A 21,129-nucleotide genomic window follows, 5' to 3' on the forward strand; every position below is an offset into this window, starting at 1 on the left:
AAGATTCTAAACCATTCATGAAGCAAGACATAAACCAAATTATATTGCAAATCACATAGTCATATATCACAATCAATAAATATTCAGTCATACTAAGCAAATATTAAAAATACTAAGTGTTCAAATGTCATAAGCATATAGCCAAATACAAGGCTTTAGAAACAAAATAATAATAATAAAGTCTAAACTGATGGTGGTGGAGGTAAATCAAGGCAGTCACGAATGATGGTGACATCTTCTTCAACCTTTGTGATCCTTGAGTCCATTGAATCTAATTAAATGTCCACTTGTTGTTCCAAAGCATCAAATCAGCAGATGCCGCTCTATACTAAGTTCCTGAAGGACCTCCTCACTAAAAAGGGAAAATATATCAACAATGAGAGTATAGTGGTGGAAGGAAACTGCAATGCTGTTATTCAAATAATTTTACCACAGAAATTCAAAGATCCCGGGAGTGTGACCATTCCTTGTTTCGTAGGAGTTTTATTAGTGGGAAAGGCATTGATTGGCTTAGGAGCAAGCATCAATCTAATGCCACTTTCAATGTGCAGGAGAATAGGGAACTTGAGGATTGCGCCCACAAGGATGACACTTCAACTTGCAGACCATTCGATCACAAATCCCTATGGTGTAGTTGAAGATGTTCTAGTCAAAGTCCGCCAATTCATATTTCCCGTGGATTTTTTCATTATGGACATTGAGGAAGACTCAGATATTCCACTGATTTTGGGTCTCCCATTCATGTTGACAGCTAAGTGTGTAGTTGGCATGGGCAATGGTAACTTAGAAATGAGTGTTGATGATAAAAAAGTTACCATTAATTTATTTGAAGCAATCAAACATCCCAATGACCACAAGGCGTGTTTCAAAGTGGAAACAATTGAGCAAGAAGCTAATATGGTGGTTCAAAACATGACCTCTCACTCTCCATTGGAGAAGGTGTTGATAAATTCTATTGATTGTCTCACAAAAGAGGAGGAGAAAGATCTTATGGCCTGTTTGGAGGACCTAGATAAACTGAAGGTAATTCCTTCAGGAGAATGTGTCTTTGAAGAGCTAAAGAAGAATCCCACAATAGAGAAACCCAAGGTAGACTTGAAAGTCCTGCCAGCGCATTTGAAGTATGCATTCTTGGAAGAGAATGAAGCAAATCTGGTGGTGATCAACAACACCTTATCCTCTAATGAAGAGTTCTGATTGGTTGAAGTTCTCAAGAAACACAGGGCTGTGGAAGCAATGTCTTCCAAGGTTATTTTGATGATGCCAAAGAATCAAAAGTTAAGCAAAGTTTCAAGCAAAGATTCACGAATCAAGTTTCAAGTTTCAAGATTCAAGATTCAAGTTTCAAGATTCAAGATTCAAGAAAAATCAAGATCAAGATTCAAGACTCAAGAATAAAGAGAAGACTCAATCAAGATAAGTACTAAAAAGTTTTTCAAAACATTGAGTAGCACATGAAGTTTTCACAAAATCTTTTACCAAAGAGTTTTACTCTCTGGTAATCGATTAATACCGGTATAAAATTCTTGTGTTTGTCTTCTTCTTCCTTACACTCTTTAATTTCCGCTTTACTTTTGTTTAATTTACATAACTTAGTAGTAAAGCCTAATTGAATCTAGTAACATTAAGAAGGATAAGATTTTAATTAGTCAAGGCATATTAATAATTAATTCAACCCCCCTTTCTTAATTATTCCGAGGCCACTTGATCCAACAAGTGGTATCAGAGTAGGTATCTTGTAGAAAGTTTAACCACTTCAAGATTCACGGCCTCTTTAAATTCTTTGTTTTTCAAAAGTATTTTCAGGAATAGGTCAAATCTGAAATCATTTCAAGATTATGATGAAGACCAATCCAACTTATGTCTCATGAGAATAACAAGGAAGAATCTATAAGGAAGAAGTGGTACATCGACAGTGGATTCCAAGCATATGACGGGAGATGTATCCAAGTTTACAATCATTTCTCCCAAGAAAAGTGGACACGTTACATACGGTGACAACAACAAAGGAAAAATCATTGGAGTTGGCAAAATAGGTACGAGTTCCTGTACTCCCATTGAAAATGTGTTACTTGTAGAAGGTTTAAAGCATAGTCTATTGAGTGTTAGTCAATTATGTGATAAAGGATATAAAGTATCTTTTGATTCTGAAAAATGTATTATCAAGCATGAGCATGACAAGGATATTGAACATATAGGTTTCAGAGAAAATAATGTTTACATGATCAATTTAAAACAAAAATTTGAAAATGATACATGCTTTCTACGTAAAGATAGTGATCCATGGTTATGGCATAAGAGAATTGCTCATATTAACATGGATCATCTAAATATATTGATTTCAAAATATCTAATTGTTGGTTTACCAAAATTAAAGTTTGGAAAAGATAAGTTATGTAATGCATGCCAAAAAGGTAAACAAACAAAAGTATCTTTTAAATCTAAAAATATTGTCTCTACCACTCAACCATTACAATTATTGCATATGGATTTGTTTGGACCCTCTAGGGTCATGAGTTTTGGTGGTAGTTATTATGCCTTATTAATTGTTGATGATTATTCTAGGTATACTTGGACTTTATTTCTTACTCACAAAAATGATGCATTTCATGCATTTAGAAGACTTGCCAAAGTCATCCAAAACAAGAAAAATCTCAAAATTATCTCCATTAGAAGTGATCATGGAGGTGAATTTGAAAACAATGATTTTGAAATGTTTTGTTATGAACATGGCATAGAACACAACTTCTTTGCACCTAGGACACCTCAACAAAATGGTGTAGTAGAAAGGAAAAATAGATCTTTAGAAGAAATTGCTAGAACACTTTTAAATTACACACCACTTCCAAAATATTTTTGGGCAGAAGCAGTCAACACCGCATGTTATATTATGAATAGAGCCTTAATAAGACCAATTCTTAATAGAACCCCATATGAACTCTTTAATAATAGAAAACCAAACATTGCTCATTTACATGTTTTTGGATGTAAATGTTTTGTCCTAAACAATGGTAAAGAAAGCCTAGGAAAATTTGATGCTAAGGCGGATGAGGGTATCTTCCTTGGGTATTCCCTACATAGCAAAGCCTTTAGGATATACAACAAAAGAACCATGACAATTGAGGAATCAATACATGTTACTTTTGATGAAACTAATATTACCTTTCTGAGAAAGGAATTTCTTGATGATATTGCACATTCTTTGGAAGATATACACAATCAAGAAAGAAATCTAAAAAGGAAGAGAGATGAAGAAAACCAGGATGTTCAAGATGACATAGCCCAAGAAAATGATAATCTTCCCAAAGAATGGAAAACTTCAAGAAATCATCCTCTTGACAATGTTGGATCAAGTGGCCTCGGAATAATTAAGAAGTGGGGTTGAATTAATTATTAATGTACATTGACTAATTAAAACTTATCCTTCTTAACGTTACTAGATTTAATTTAGGCTTTTACTACCAAGTTAAGAAAGTAAAGAATAGTAATTGAAACTTAACCAAAAGTAAAAGCAATAATTAAAAGTGCACAACGGAAATTAAAAATGTAGGGAAGAAGAAGACAAACACAAGAATTTTATACTGGTTCAGCAACAACCCGTGCCTACATCTAGTCCCCAAGCAACCTGCGGTTCTTGAGATTTCCTTCAACCTTGTAAAAACCTTTACAAGCAAAGATACACAAGGGATATACCCTCGTTCTCTTTGAACAACCAAGTGGATGTACCCTCCACTTGAACTGACCCACAAGAGATGTACCTTCTCTTGTTCTCAGTTACAACAACCCAAGTAGATGTACCCTCTACTTGTACCACAAAGGATGTACCCTCCAATGTGTTAAGACAAAGGATTCTCAGGTGGTTAGTCCTTTGAATCTTTGTAAGGGGAAATAAAAGATATCTCAGGCGATTAGTCCTTTGAAATCTTTTGTTTAAGGGAAAGGGAAGAATCAAAAGAATTCTCAGACTGTGTCCTTTTGAATTCTCTTGGAAAGGGAGAAGGGAGACACAAAAGAATTCAGGTGGTTAGTCCTTTGTTCTTTTGGAAAAAGGGAGAAGAGAGACACAAAAAGAATTCAGGCGATTAGTCCTTGTTGAATTCTTTTTGGCAAAGAGAGAAGAGAATGAAAAGATATAGCACACTTTTGTTTTCTACAGAAGAACAAGGTTTAGAAAACAGAAAACTTAGAAGGCTTTTTGTCACAGGAAGAAGAAGAAAAATGAGAAGCAAAGGTTTCAGGATTTCTCAAAAGTTGTTCAAGAAGTTCTAAAAGTTGTTAAAATGCAATTCAAGGTCTTGCTTTTATAGACTCTTCATGTCTGGTCAAGAAAACCATTGGAAGAGTTATAACCTTGAGAAAATCTTGAGAAAACCATTGGAAGAGTTACATCTCTTGACTTTTTATTCAAAACTTATCACTGGTAATCGATTACCATAATCATGTAATCGATTACACAATACATTTTTAAGAAAAGATGTGACTCTTCACACTTGAATTTGAATTTCAAAGTTCACATACACTGGTAATCGATTACCAATATATTGTAATCAATTACACCATTTAAAAATCATTTGGAACGTTGCAAATTCAGTTAAAAGCTTTTGAATCAAACTTTATCACTAGTAATCAATTACAGGAAACTGATAATCGATTACCAGAGAGTAAATACTCTGGTAACTTAGAAAATTTTGAGAAAAACTCTTTTGTAAAACAAAAATGTGCTATGTTTGATTTTTGAAAAATCCTTTTCAATACTTCCCTTGTGAAATCATCTTCTCTTGAATCTTGATTCTTCTTGATGTCATTTCTTGAATCTTGAAATTAATCTTGATCTTATTTTGATCTTGAACTTGTTGACTCAATCTTGAAATCATTCTTTTGGGCTTTTTGTCATCATCAAAACTACTTGATTCATCATCATGAAGCTTTGCTTCTACAGACAACATCATCGGAGATATCTCAAAAGGGGTAACAACTAGACACTCTCTCAAAGATTTATGCAATAACATGGCATTTGTTTCTATGATAGAACCTAAAAATTTTAAAAAAGCCATAATAGATGATCAATGGATAGTTTCTATGCAAGAAGAGTTAAATCAATTTGAGAGAAATAATGTTTGGGAACTTGTTGAGAAACCACATGACTACCCCATTATAGGACTAAGTGGGTATTTAGAAATAAACTAGATGAAAATGGTATAGTAATTAGAAATAAAGCTAGGCTAGTTGCAAAAGGGTACAATCAAGAAGAAGGTATTGACTATGAAGAAACATTTACACCTGTAGCAAGATTAGAAGTCATTAGGATGCTTTTAGCTTATGCATCTATTATGAACTTTAAACTATATCAAATGGATGTCAAGAGTGCCTTCTTAAATGGTCTAATCCAAGAGGAAGTATATGTAGAACAACCTCCTGGGTTTGAAGACTCACAAAAATTAGATCATGTTTATAGGTTAAATAAAACACTTTATGGGTTAAAACAAGCACCTAGGGCTTGGTATGAAAGATTATGTAAATTCTTATTAGAAAAGAATTTCATTTGAGGGAAGGTAGATACCACCCTATTCATAAAGAAGAAGGATAATGATGTCTTATTGGTACAAATTTATGTTGATGATATAATCTTTGGATCTACTAATGAATCTTTGTGCAAGGAATTTTCTATTGACATGCAAAGTGAGTTTGAGATGTTCATGATGGGTGAGTTAAATTACTTTCTTGGACTACAAATCAAACAAACAAATGATGGGATCTTTGTTAACCAAGCGAAATATTGCAAGGAACTCATCAAGAAATTCGGAATGGAGAACTCAAAACACTTGGCTACTCCTATGAGCACTGGTTGCTATCTTGATAAAGATGAGTCCGGTCAACCTGTTGATGAAAAGCAATATAGAGGTATGATTGGATCTCTACTATACTTATATGCAAGTAGGCCAGATATTATGTTTAGTGTGTGCATGTCTGCAAGATTTCAATCAAATCCAAAGTTTTCACATTTATCTGCAGTAAAAAGGATCATAAGATATCTCTTGGGAACAATTAACTTAGGATTATGGTACCCTAAAAATTCTGTATGTAATTTAGTAGGATACTCAGATTCAGATTTTGCTGGATCCAAAATAGATAGGAAGAGTACGAGTGGTACATGTCAATTCATAGGATCTGCTCTTGTCTCTTGGCACAACAAGAAGCAAAATAGTGTAGCCTTATCCACAGCCAAAGCATAATACATCTCTGTTGGTAGTTGTTGTGCACAAATTTTGTGGACGAAACAACAACTATCTGACTATGGGATTGTATTAGACCATATCTCCATAAAATGTGACAACACAAGCGCCATAAATATATCTAAGAACCCAGTTCTCCACTCTAGAACCATGCACATAGAAATTAGGCATCATTTTCTTAGAGATAATGTCCAAAAAGGTGACTGTGTTCTAGAATTTGTAGATACCAAAAATCAATTCGCAGATATCTTCACAAAACCACTACCCAAAGATTCCTTCTACACCATTAGAAGAGAATTAGGACTTCTAGATGCCAGTGACTTAGACAAATGATTTGTTTTATGATGTCTTATGACTTGTTTAATACACATGCTTTTATTATGTTTTATGAATAATTTATGACATTATGTTATTTATTTATTCTCTCAACAATGGTTATGTTTTAAGTATTTAGTGCTTAGTTATTTATGACTGAATATTTATAGGTTGTGATATATGACTATGTGGTTTGAATTATAATTTAGTTTATGTCTTGCTTCATGAATGGTTTAGTATCTTTTATGTTTATTTTACAAAGAATGCTTTGTGTATGTTTTTGAATTATGTATGTTTTACGCACTTTGGCCTTTTTTATGTTGCCAAAGGGGAAGAGAAAAATGGGTATTTTAAGAAATCAAGTTAAGATATCAAGATGTTATTTTTTTCCTTTTTTTTTCAAGACTTAAAATTAAGCATAAATTCAAAAAGAAAGGGGGAGAGAATGGTAGAACAAGACTTGTATGCATTCTCTTGATTTCAGGATTGCCATCATCAAAAAAGGGGAGATTGTGGAAGTAATGTCTTCCAAGGTTATTTTGATGATGCCAAAGAATCAAGAGTTAAGCAAAGTTTCAAGCAAAGATTCAAGAATCAAGTTTCAAGTTTCAAGATTCAAGATTCAAGAAAAATCAAGATCAAGATTCAAGAATCAAGAGAAGACACATTCAAGATAAGTACTAAAAAGTTTTTCAAAACATTGAGTAGCACATGAAGTTTTTACAAAATCTTTTACCAAAGAGTTTTACTCTGTGGTAATCGATTACCAGAAAGTAGTAATTGATTACCAGTAGCCAATATTGTTTTTCAAACTGGTTTACAAAGCTGTAATCGATTACCATAATCATGTAATTGATTACTAGTGCTTTAAAAAGTTAATATTTTCAAAATTCAAAATGAAGAGTGTCATACCCTAATTTCGGCCAGGGACCATTTGTTTGGTGGCATGCAACCTTTGCTTGACCGCTTCGAGGTACTTAACACCCATCGTTAGGCAATTCGTGAAGTTCTGCGACATGCCAGAAGTCAAAAGGAAGCATTGTTAGGCAATCCGTGAAGTTCCACGACATGCCGGAAGTCAAAAGGAAGCATTGTTGCATAATCCGTAAAGTTTCGCGACATTACGGAAAGAAAACAAGTGTCGTTACGTAATCCGTAAAGTTCCGTAACGTTATAGAAAAATAATTAGCAAAAAAGGAAAAAAAAGGTGTATTTAGTAAAAACAGGTGTGCAAATAGCAACCAGACCCACTTTGGCCTTCCAGGGTGTTCCAATAGAAGGCTGTGCCTTCTGGCGGAAGCAACCCAGTTTGCTTAGGCGAGCTGGGTGGCAACCACCTCCCTCTTTTCCCCAATAAATAGGGGAAAGAGGGCAGAGTATTTTTGTCCAGCCCTTCTGGTATTTAGGATTCACTTGAAATTAGTGAGAAAAATTGTTTCCATGAAGAAAATCCAAGCCGAGGCGCTTCCGTAACGCTTACGAGAGCGATTTCATGAAGATTTTCCACCGTTCTTCATCGTTCTTCGTTCGTTCTTCGGTCTTCAACCGGTAAGTTCCCAAAATCGAACCTTTCAATTCATTCTATGTGCCCTTAGTGGTCCCCACTTGTTTTGCTTGCTTTTATTTTTATTTCATTTGCTTTTCGTACCCCCTTTTGACATGCTTTAACCAATTTATTTAAGCCGCTTTCTCGCCTAATCAATAATAAAAATGAATTTCTACTGATCATTTGAGGTGTAATATCGCTTAATCTCTGTTAGAATAAAATCCAACCGATCTTACACGCTGTAACCACGTTTAAAACCAAAAGAGGCAAAATAATAATAAAATAATCGAAAATATCTTTGAATAAAATAATCCAAAAAAAATCAATCGGACGCTTTTCTTTGGGATTTTTCTTAAATTGACTAATATCCAAAGTGAAACTAAGGCTAAAATCAACTCACAAATCAAGCTTTGTCCATAAAAGTCACCTAAAAAAACCATTTTAAGGTCCAACGCCTTAAAATGGTCCTCTTTGCTTTTATTGGTTAAACGTGGACTTTCGAAAGCCTAAAGTCAACCCATGACTTTGTCACTACTTTCAAAAAACCATGAGATCATTAATGGTCCAATGCCTTAATGTTTTCTCTCCTTTCAAAAGAATCAAAAGATCGTTTAAATGGTCCAACGCCTTAAACGACTTTTTGTTTGGTCATAATATATCTTGCAAAAAAGATAAAAACAACTTAACCAACATTTAGTTCTCAAAGAACTATGTAGGTCTGATTTCCTAATCACAATTGATGAATACGTAGGAGCAAGGGAAACACCCTTGTCGACCACAAAAAGATAAAAAAATATAAAAAGGCATAAAAAGACATAAAAAGCGTAAAAGAGAAAATAAAACAAATTGAAGTCATATTTGCACACTTGATTAAAGGCTGCCGTCCCTTGTGACGGACGCGTGGGGTGCTAATACCTTCCCCATGCATAAATACAACTCCCGAACCTTTCACACTTAAAGTTCGTAGACCATACCTTTCCGGTTTTCTCTCCTTTCAAAAGAATCAAAAGATCGTTTAAATGGTCCAACGCCTTAAATGACTTTTTGTATGGTCATAATATATCTTGCAAAAAAGATAAAAACAACTTAACCAACGTTTAGTTCTCAAAGAACTACGTAGGTATGATTTCCTTATCACAATTGAGGAATACGTAGGAGCAAGGGAAACACCCTTGTCGACCACAAAAAGATAAAAAATATAAAAAGGCATAAAAAGACATAAAAAGCGTAAAAGAGAAAATAAAACAAATTGAAGTCATATTTGCACACTTGATTAAAGGCTGTCGTCCCTTATGATGGACGCGTGGGGTGCTAATACCTTCCCCATGCGTAAATACAACTCCCGAACCTTTCACACTTAAAGTTCGTAGACCACACCTTTCCGGTTTTTCCGACGTTTTCCTATAATAAATGTTGGTGGCGACTTCGCGCATTTTCCTTTCTTGGAAGACGCACCCGTGAGTGTTGGGTCGCCCTCCCGCCGAAGGGTAGGTTGCGACAGTTGGCGACTCCACTGGGGACTGTTTTTAGAGAGTTAGGCCTTCTAATCTCGTTGCAATATCATGACTTCCTCTTTTGTCAGTTTCCTTTTATTTCTCTTACGTTCTTGTATATAACTCTATGATGCTTTTAGTGTGTTTTTGAAATGTATGCATGAGATAGATATTTATTCATTTGATGCACACAACACCAACACCTGTTTTGCACACACGGTGAGTTGAAAAGGGGCCCTATACCCAGGTCCATGGGAACATAAGGAGTGGACGTGAATCTGTGGTCATGCTAGGTCTCCGACTTGCTTGATAACAGTGAACCCTCATCTAGAGTTTTTCTCTTTGATAACATATTGTTGCTAGTAGTCCCTACTGCCGCAATATGTTTGTTGAAGGGGATGATACCTCTAAAAACCATCAAGAGAGATATGACCACCTTGGGAATTATCACTAAAAGCTTTTTAGTTCCTCTCATTTAGGTCCCTAAAATAGGGGTACGAAGAAAACACGCTGCGTGCCTTTTAAACACTGCCATGCATATAACCTAAATGTCATGTATGCCTTTGCTATATGATTATTTGAGGATATTTCCATCTTGTGTACATCCCCCTGTTGCGCTTTTGCGCATCTGCATCATGTCATCACGGATGCGTAGTATGTTGGTCTCGTCTTTTGTCACGGGAAGCCAGAAGGTCCATATCACCTTCTTAACTGCACACATGGGGCACTGCGCCCCCGAATGCGCAAGTAAGAAGAGATGATTTTCCGGACTCTCGTGTTCGTAAATGTATTCATATCATGCATCGCATAAGCATCTCTTCATGGTATTGTAATGGATGTATCGTTCTTGCATTTATCACTTATCATTTCATGCATTGCATTTTGCATAAGTCATTTCATCACCATGCATCTGCATCTAACATGTTTTTTGAATACCATTTGTTTTCATGTTTACTCATGCATGATCCTTGCATTTTCCTCTACAAAACAAAAACAAAAAAAGGAAGCATGAAAGTTTACATTGCATTCTTAGTTGCATATGTTAGGTACCATGAGCTAACCATGTTGGGATCATAAACCTATTTCTCTTAAAAAACAAAAATGATTGAACATGGTACCTAATGCATGGCTAACTAAGAAAAGATGTTTCTTCGGGCATCTCAATTTCATAATTACATTTTCCATGCATAACATACGTATTCTTGAGTCTTTCATCTCTATGAAATGTTGTCGAAGTATTGGCGGCCGAGTTTCCATTCCTTGGATTACGGGGTTGAACCAAGCTCATGCTTTTACAAAAAGGTTCATCAAGTCAAGTTGAAGTATGGAAGTAATCACCTTGCAAAAAAAATTGGGGCAAAAGATGGATCGAGTTACATCACTGCTTCGTCTACTGCCAAACACATTTAGGACTGTCAATGTCCTTGTTACTACCAGTTTCACCTTGACAAAGATGTCGTGGACCATGTTGAAAATCTAAATTGATTCAACCCCATGTCTTGCGTAAAAATTCGCAATACTTTAACTGTGCATCATTCGCATACATCCATGCTTTTCATTGGTTGCATTGCTCATTGCATTCTTTCCTTGAAAAAAATGAACTTAATCATTATTATCAGAAAGAAAAGAACACGCTTTACGGTGCCCTTATCGAACTCGTGCTAGAGCTAGAGTAATGGGTGAAGTAGAGGAGGTGAAAAAGCAGATGAAGTCCGACATGGAGGCCATGAAAGAGCAAATGGCCACAATGATGGAGGCCATGATGAGCATGAAGAAGATAATGGAAGCCAATGCGGTTGCAGTTGTCGCTACCAGCGCTGTTGCTAAGGTGAACCCGATGCCCCATCTGGCCTCAACCAAATGAATCATCCAACCTCAGCTATGGTAGGCAAAGATTTGGGAAGTATGGGCGGCCCCCATTATGTGCAAATTCCAAACAAGCATGCCTTCCCGCCATATGGCTTGCCTCCCAACTATACACCACCCAATGTGGCATACACTCCTGCTGAGGATGTCAATAACTCCACTCCTATACTCATTGAAAGCCAAAAACCTCAATCTGATCATGCACATGTCTTTTGACCCATTAGGGAGACACATGAAATGCCCCACCACAATCTAGCGGACATTGAGCCTTGCCTCGGATATGCCACTGAAGGGCAAGCAGTTGGTGGTATACCCCTGCAAAACACTTTGGAGGGCCTTCAATTTCGCCCCCAACCACCTCTTGCATTCCACAGTGGGTAAAAACCCTCATGCTATGGCAGAAATGGGAAAGTTGGATCACCTAGAGGAAAGGCTTAGGGCCATTGAATGAGGCTAAGATTATGCCTTTACTGACATAGAAGAGTTGTTCCTAGTACCCGAACGTGGTCATTCCCAAGTTCAAGGCACTGGACTTTGACAAGTACAAGGGGACTACTTGCCCCAAGAACCATCTAAAGATGTATTGTTGGAAGATGGGGGCATACGCAAAAGTTGAGGAACTGTTCATACATTTCTTCCAAGAAAGTCTTACTGGGGTAGCTGCTACTTGGTACACTAACTTGGAACCTTCCCGAGTCCATTCTTGAAAGGACCTAATGGTTGCCTTCGTTAGGCAGTATCAGTACAATTCTAATATGGCTCCAGATAGGATGCAATTACAAAACATGTGCAAAAAGGGGCACAAATCTTTCAAAGAATACACCCAAAGGTAGAGGGATCTGGCAGCCCAAGTGGCACCCACAATGATGGAAAGGGAGATGATAATCGTGATGGTAGACACATTACCAGTATTCTACTATGAAAAGATGGTGGGTTACACACCTTAAAGCCTTGCAGATTTGGTCTTCGCCGGCAAAAGGATCGAAGTGGGTCTGAAAGGAGGCAAATCTGATCGTTTTGCTTTGATAAATGCAAAAACTGGGGCAAATAAAGAGGATGAGAAGGAGGGAGAAACCCATGCTGTGACTGCCATTCCTATACGACCAAGTTTCCCACCAACCCAACAATGTCATTACTCAGCCAATAACAACCCTTCTCCTTACCCACCACCCAGTTATCCATAAAGGCCATCCCTAAATCAACCACAAAACCCACCTACCACACAACCAATGCTAAACACCACCTTTAGCACGAACCAAAACACCAACCAAGGAAGGAATTTTGCAGCAAAAAGCCTGTAGAATTTACCCCAATTTTGGTGTCCTATGCTAACTTGCTCCCATATCCACTCGATAATTCAATGGTAGCCATAACCCCAACCAAGATTTCCTCAACCTCCATTTTTCCGAGGGTACAACTCGAACGCAACATGTGCATATCATGGAGGAGTTCCGGGACATTTCATTGAGCACTGTATGACCTCGAAGCGCAAGGTGCAAAGTTTAATTGATGCGGGCTGGCTGAAATTTGAGGAGAATCGCTTGTGAATCCTAACATTGACAAGCGACACCACACATGGGGCAATTTTGAAAGCTGTTGTTAGATGTCTCTAATGACTCATCAGGATTTTCAAGTTTATGCCATTATTGTAAACCACAGTGACAATGCTAAATAAAATGGATAAATTTGACATCTTTGTCCCTCATCCTTTCGTAATTACATCTTTGCTTCCACTAGAATGTGGGTGCAAGCCGTTGGTTTGTTTGCTCAAGCGACCTGTGCTCCTGAGTTTGGACTTCCAAGACCATTCAATCAGAAATTACTCGTGCTACACATTTGGTGAGGATGCTGTAAACAACGAGTAAAGCAAAAAAAAAGTTCAAAAAGAAAAGGAAAAAAAGCATTTGATTGACTGTGTTTTCAAGTAAAAATATAGACGTTCATGTGACCTCATTTATCATTCTTGAAAGTTTGTCTTTTTGAGAGAGAGAGAGAGTGAGTTATCAAGAATAGGAGTCATTTGACTTAACCCGTCAACTGAAAAAAATCCTTCAACTATTTCTCGTCCTTGAAAAATTCTTTTTGCGAGAATTAACCGCTTCTTTCATTTTTCCTTGCTACAAGGTTGCGAAAACAAAACAACGATGGTTACCTCAGAGCCCTACACTGGGGCAATGAAAGGCACCATGCATAAACCTCAAGCGAACCTAGGGGTAGATTAGAAGTTCTCACCCAATAGGTTCCCTGCTACAAGGTCATGACGAAAGATAACGATGGTTACCTCAGAGCCCTACACTGGGGCAATGAAAGTCACCATGCATAAACCTCAAGCGAACCTAGGGGCAGATTAAAAGTTCTCACCCAATAGGTTCCCTACTACAAAGGTCATGACGAAAGACAATGATTGGTACCTCAAAGCCTTACACTGGGGCAATGAGGGGCATCGTGCATGAGCCTCAAGTGAAAATAGTGGCAGATCAAAAGTTCTCACCCGTCAATGTTTTTAAACAAAAAAAAGGGGACAAACCCTGGGATTTCAATGGATTGATTAAACATCAAACGGCTCCATTGCCGTCACTTCAAAATGGTCAAGTGACTAAATCAAGCAGAACATACACTCTAAGGGAGTTCCCAGAGAGATTTGCAAAAGATAGGATAAGGTTGCATGAATTATCACCTCTTTCAAAAGGACAGTCAATCTGTGTTTTCCAAAAAAAATTAAATCAAAATCAAAATCGCAAAATAGGGAAAGAATGTCATGAACATTGTACAACTTTCCATTGCATTGCATTGTTTCATATGAAGTCCGCATTTACCAAATTTCACGACAAAGGTTGCATGCATCTGCATCTCTAAAAATCATGTTAACTGCATAGATTTCCAACATCTAATGTCTAATCTTTTGAATTTGGGATGACCGGCCCTCTCAATGAGTCAATCTCATGCTTTCTCATAAGGGTGGACCCTTGGGTACTAGAACCTATTGCCTTTAGAGGACTACACGCCCTCGCGTTCAGAGGGCTACATGCCCTCACCATCAGAGGACTACACGTCCTCGCCTTCAGAGGGCTACACGCCTTCGCCTTCAGAGGGCTACACACCCTCGTCTTTAGAGGACTACACATCCTTGCCTTAAGAGGACTTCACGTCCTCACCTTCAGAGGACTACACGTCCTCCAGTTAAGAGGATTACACATCCTCGCCATCAGAGGGCTGCACGCCCTCCCCTTTAGAGGACCACACGTCCTCGCCTTCAGAGGGCTGCACGCCCTCGCCATCAGAGGACTACACGTCCTCACCTTCAGAGGGATGCACGCCCTCACCTTCAGAGGACTACACGTCCTCACCTTCGGAGGGCTACTTGTCCTCGCCTTCAGAGGGCTACACACTCTTTCCTTCAGAGGACTACACGTCCTCACCTTTAGAGGACTACACGTCCTCGCCTTCAGAGGGGTACATGCCCTCCCCTTCAGAGGGCTACACGCCCTCGCCTCGTCTTCAGAGGGCTACGCGCCCTCGCCTTCAGAGGACTCCACCTCCTCGCCTATAGAGTACTGCATGTCCTCGCCTTCAGAGGACTACACGTCTTCCCCCTTTAGAGGACTACACATCCTCGCCTTCAGAGGGCTACACGCCCTCGCCTTCAGAGGGCTGCACATCCTCACCTTGGGTACTAGTACCCTCACCTTCAAAGGGCTACACACCATCGCCTTGCCTTCAGAGGACTACACGTCCTCGCCTTCAGAGGGCTACACGCCCTCACCTTCAGAGGGCTTCACGCCCTCGCCTTAAGAGGGCTACACGTCCTTACTTTCAGAGGGCTACATGCTCTCACCTTCAGAGGACTACACATCCTCACCTTCAGAGGACTACATGTTCTCACCTTCAGAGGGCTACACACCCTCACCTTTAGAGGACTACACGTTCTCGCAATCAGAGGACTACATGTCCTCGCCTTCAAAAGGCTACATGCCCTCACCTTCAGAGGACTACACGTCCTCGCCTTGAGAGGGCTACATGCCCTCACCTTTAGAGGACTACACGTCCTCACCATCAGAGGGCTACATGTCCTCGCCATCAGAAGACTACATGTCCTCGACTTCAGAGGGATGCACGCCCTCGTCTTCAAAAGGCAACATGTCCTCGCCTTCAGAGGGCTGCACGCCCTCGCCTTTAGAGGACTACACGTCCTTGCCTTCAGAGGACTACACGTCCTTGCCTTCACAGGACTACATGTCCTTTCCTTCAGAGGATAGCACGTCCTCGCCTTCAGAGGACTGCACGTCCTCATCTTTAGAGGGCTACACGCTCTCGCCTTCAGAGGACTGCATGTCGTCGTCTTTAGAGGACTACACATCCTCGCCTTCAAAGGGTTGCACGCCCTCGCCTTTAGAGGGCTACGCGTCCTCACTTTTAGTGGGCTCCACATCTGCACCTTAAGAGAATTTAAGGTCCTTTGCCCCTATTGCTTAACCGAGACTTGCGCTCCCGATTAAAGGGCCAGTAGTTTCCTTTTATCAATTCTTGGGCCACCCCCTGATCCTAGAAGAGGGCCAATTGTGCGAGCACAACCAGAGGAGGAGGCTATCGCATAGCTTCTATGCATACCGGGGCAAGATTTCACCTGTGCTGCTACAAAGAGATGAGTGTGGATCATGCGCACCAACATGACCACTCTTACACAGATATGGATGACGTTGCTACTTAGCAACATTCTGCCCAGTGACCACAATGCCGATCTCCCCCTGTGAAAGTATCAGTTGGTCTGTGCCATCGTGACATAGGTAAGTATGCACATTGCTGAATTGATTTCTGATGTCATCTATTATTTGTAGGGATCACACCCACAAAACACTAAGTGGACCCAGAGAAGTCCAACAGGGCCCTGGGGTTTCCAGCTCTGGTTATGGGCCTCTGTCAGTCCTACCGGGTGCCCGTTCCCCCCAGCAAGGTCATGCCATCGTGACATAAGTAAGTATGCACGTGGCTCAACTGATTTCTGATGCCATCCACTATTTCCAGGGATCGCACCCACAAGACACCCAGTGGACCCGGAGGAGTTCAACAGGGCCCGGGGGTTTCCAACTCTGATTATGGGCCTTTGTCAGTTCTACGGAGAGCCCGTCGCCCCCAACAAGGTCATCAGGCCCCCTATAAACCGGGCTTTCATCAAGAAGTACTATGCCCCTAGGCAGGCGCAGGGCGAGGCATCACAGTAGCGGGCAACAGGCGCACCGCCACCACCTCTAGAGTTCACCTTAGCTCATCCACAAAAAGGTTAGAGTGTTGCCTATGACACATGGCTAACGAGCAGGTGACCAAGTCCAAAGCCAAAGGTAAGCAAAAGTACTAGGTCCGTTACCGATAAGTCATCCCGCGTCCAGCTCAAGACGTTAAAGAAGCGCTACTAGGAGGCAACCTAGTACCCTTTAAATTTCTGCTTGTTATTTGATCACCTTTTGTTTCTCAAGTCATAGTAGGACACACTTAGTTGCTCATGATCCTAGGAATTTAAATAAAACAAGCACAAGCTCGGAAGGTAGTCATACCTCACAAAATATATGTATGTGTGTTTAGGTAGTGAAAATACCTTAGATATATATATATATATATATATATATATATATATATATATATATATATATATATATATATATATATATATATATATATATCTGTGTGTGTGTGTGTGTGTGTGTGTGTGTGTGTGTGTGTATGTTTAGGTAGCAAGATACCTTGGATATGCATGTATATAGCAAAAATACCTGACAAAAATATACATATGTTTAGGTAAAAAAAAAATGCAGGGTTACCTCGCTTAAGCGAGCACCCCCTGCACGAAATGGTTTAAAAAGAGAGGGGGAGTGCAGTTTTCACCCAAGGAACTTCTCCCCCTCACTTAAGAACGCAGCACTCACAGGATTGCTAGCTTTTTCTTACCCTAGGCCACCATTGTGTGCTTTTTGCTTCCATTTTAGTGTCCTTTCCTCTCCATACAAGTAAGTGTACTATCCTTTGGTTTCTAGCTTTCCATTGATGCCTTTTATGCTTTAAATTGTACATGATTTGACCAATTTCGTGAGACAATTTGGGGCAAATTTATGCTTTGATTAATTGAATTGGGGGGTTGTAGGGGATGGCCTTAGGGCTAGGTTGTGTTCTGAAATAATGGGGCAAGCCACATTGCCCCTATCCCCTTGTTGTTGGTGCCCAAAAGTGCACCCACCAAGTGCTTGGTGAAATGCGTCAATGGTGTTTGCGCATAAGTTTGTGAATGTTTCTTATAGATTGGGTTTGTGCATGTATGATTGCCATTTTTTGGATGTGGGGACAGCTTGCGGAAGTTAGGATAAATGCCAAAATATGATTTAGGCCTAGGGACCCAAGCCTTTGATTTTTGAAATGCAAGAAGGCATGAAAGTGAGAGCATGTTGGTAAGGTTTCCCCTTTAGGTCGGCACTTGGTTTGGGCTGCACCATGATGATTTCTTTATACCTAGATGGTGTGAAAATGTCGTTAAGCATGTTGGTAAGGTTTCCCCTTTAGGTCGGCACTTGGCGTTTTGGCTCTCAGTTATTTCGTCACTGTTTTTATTGCGACTTATCATTGCGTGTTTTGTTCGTTTACCTTGTGGTTAGATGTGAGTAGGCAATATGTGTCCTCATCCACAAGACCTTTTCAAAAAAGAGGAGACAAAGAAAGAAAAAGAAATAAACAAATGATAATAACTTAATAAAAAAAGGAAAAAGAAGAAAAAAGAGAGAAAAAGAAAAATAAGTTGTCTAGCTGAAAAGCCAACATGCTTTTGAAAAGAAATAACTTCTAGCTTTTCTTTGAAAAACAAATTCACTGATCATGTCCAGTTTTTGAAAAAAATGTGTATACACCTGAAGGGTGAATGCTGTTAAAATTTTCCCGAGCGCCCAAGATGGACTCGGATGAATGCATGAATTGATAAAAGAACATATTTTGGAAACACTGGGTTGACTTAAATAGGGAAAATGAATCCTGAGCCCTAGTGTCACATGACCATAAAAACTTGATGCTTGAGTGTCCACATGGGTGCATGCATGACCAGTTTTGCATAAAATTTCCTAATCATCATTGTTGCATGTGTATCATGGAAATAATGTGGGACATCCCTTTTATCCCCGAACCGTTGGCCAAACCCTGACATATACCATGTCCAGCCGTTCTACAAGCCTTGAACCAAAATCCCGACTTACCATAAATCTTGACCCAGGGTGAGAATGTCAATCCTTGCCCTTGGAAGAAAATAAAAAAAAGGAAAATTCCCAATCAAAGAGTGGGAGAAACCAAAAAAAAAAAAGAAGAAGAGAAAGAAAATTCCCAATCAAATGGTGGGAGAAAGCAAAAAAGGGAAAGAAAATTTCCGATCGAAGATCAGAAGAAAACAGAAGAAATATGCAGAAAGGTCTTTGGACCAGACAATATCTGAACAATACAGAATTGTCACCAAGTAAACAAGAAAATAAAGGAAACCACGACCTAAAGTGGTCCTCTCCCCCTGATTGCCAACCAAAATCCTTTGCATCGGTGACTTGTTTACCTCACACTAAACAAAAACAGAAAAGGAAAAGGCCAAGAACACTCAAAGCCAAATCTCCCACAAAAACAAACCATTCCCAACAAAAAGCCCTATTGATCCATGATCACGCATGTAATCTTTGATTTGATAGGAAATGATTTGCAAAATCAAGTCATGACATATCTATGGTTCAGAATTAGGATGAAACACTTACCTGTGTGAGATTGATACACTTTGAGTGATTTTCTTCTATTTTTGTTGGACCCAGTGTTTCCTCTAAATGGTCATTTAGAAACGAAATGCCAACATCCAAAATCTCATTTATGGTTATGAGAAAATTTCATCAACATACTTTCCTTCTCCAATAGACACATTGTTTTTCATAAAAAAAATCATATGTTGCTCTGATCAGTTGGAAGTTTTGTTTCTTTACTAAAGCATGTTCGCATTTTAGTGAAAAAAACACCGAGACTATTTTAGTCTCACAGTTATCAAGAACTACGTAGGTCTGAGTTCCTCATCACAAATTAAGGATACGTAGCAGCAAAAGCTCTGCTTTTGTCGACCACCCTATCTTTTGCTACCGTGACCCAAGATTTCGGTGGCATGTGGAGACACCCGACGATAACCCGCACACACCATTTGCTATCCGTAATACTCAAAGCACGATAGCAAGCAGTGACTAACGTCGTCACCTGCACCCTTCCCGGAGATGTCAGCGTCTTCCGGCCGAGACTACAAAAAAGTCTCATTTGCTATCCATAAGACTCAAAGCACGATAGCAAGCAGTGACTAACATCGTCACCTGCACCATTCCCGGAGATGTTAGCGTCTTCCAGCCGAGACTATGAAAAAGTTTCATTTGCTATCCATAAGACTCAAAGCATGATAGCAAGCAGTGACTAACGTCGTCACCTGCACCCTTCCCGGAGATGTCAGCGTCTTCTGGCCGAGACCACGAAAAAGTCTCATTTGCTATCCGTAAGACTCAAAGCACGATAGCATGCAGAGACTAGTGTCGTGTTCTGCACCCTTTGTTAATCGCAGCCAACGATCCCCTTGACACGCGGAGATTTACGTCGTCTTTCGTGCAGTCAATCTCTATCAGTACTAACCCGTGAGGTTAGGGGGCAGGTGGAAATACCCAAGTGGTTATCCGTATAAACATTCTTTTGCTATCCATAAGACTTAAAGCACGATAGCATGCAGAGACTAACGTCATCTTCTGCACCCTTTGTCAATCGCGACCAACGAGCCCGTTGACACACGGAGATTTACATCGTCTTCCGCGCAGTCAATCTCTGTCAGTACTAACCCGTGAGGTTAGGGGGCAGGCGGAAATATCCAAGTGGTTATCCTTATAAACATTCTTTTGCTATCCATCAGACCAAAAGCATGATAGCGTGCAGAGACTAACATCGTCTCCTACACCTTCTGTCGTCCTGACCTGTGAAGTCGAATGACATGCGGGGTTACCTTATGGTTACCTGCACCTTTCGTCAACCGGGGGAAAAACGAGCCTGTTGGCGCGCAAAGACTAACATCGTCTCCTGCACCTTTTTTCATCCTGACCCGTGAAGTCAGGTGACACTCGGGGTTACCTTATGGTTACCTGCACCTTTCGTCAACCAGGGGCAAACGAGCCCGTTGACGCGAAGAGACTGACATCATCTTCTACACCTTTTGCCATCCAGGGATAGCGAGTCAAGTGGTAGGCGGAGATACCTTATGGTCATCCGCGCCTTTCGTCAACCGAGGGGAACAAATTTGATGGTATCAGGATGATGTTAGTTGTTCGGTGCTGATCATTTTCAAAAAATTTTGCAGGTTTTTACTCTCATCGTCCAGAAACATTCAAGCCCAACGACGTGCGAGATTCTTCTCTGCTGGCCAGGGACGATCAAGTGCAATGGCGAAGGGAAGTGTCGTGGTTGTCCAACTTTTTCGTTTTCAAGACACTGAAGTTTGTTGCCGCTTCTGATGCCTTTTCTTTTCTTTCTGAATGAAAGGTTCCGCTGGCAGGGGTATTGACCGGCCGAATGATGTTCCGCTCGAATGAAATTAGTGTCTTATCTTTACTTCGCTTTTTATCTCCAATAAAAGATAAGTAAAGAGGGGCAACTGTCA

General features: G+C 39.7%; 1 protein-coding gene across 1 annotated transcript; it reads left to right on the forward strand.

The window, feature by feature from the left end:
- Positions 1-315: 315 nt before the first annotated feature.
- Positions 316-1,197, forward strand: LOC102662330 (uncharacterized). Its single transcript, XM_006588115.1, has one exon. It carries the CDS (start codon positions 316-318, stop codon positions 1,195-1,197), a length of 882 nt encoding a protein of 293 aa, XP_006588178.1.
- The last annotated feature ends 19,932 nt before the right edge of the window (positions 1,198-21,129 follow it).

This window comes from Glycine max, chromosome 9, assembly GCF_000004515.6.
Source record: "Glycine max cultivar Williams 82 chromosome 9, Glycine_max_v4.0, whole genome shotgun sequence".
Classification (NCBI taxonomy): Eukaryota; Viridiplantae; Streptophyta; class Magnoliopsida; order Fabales; family Fabaceae; genus Glycine; species Glycine max.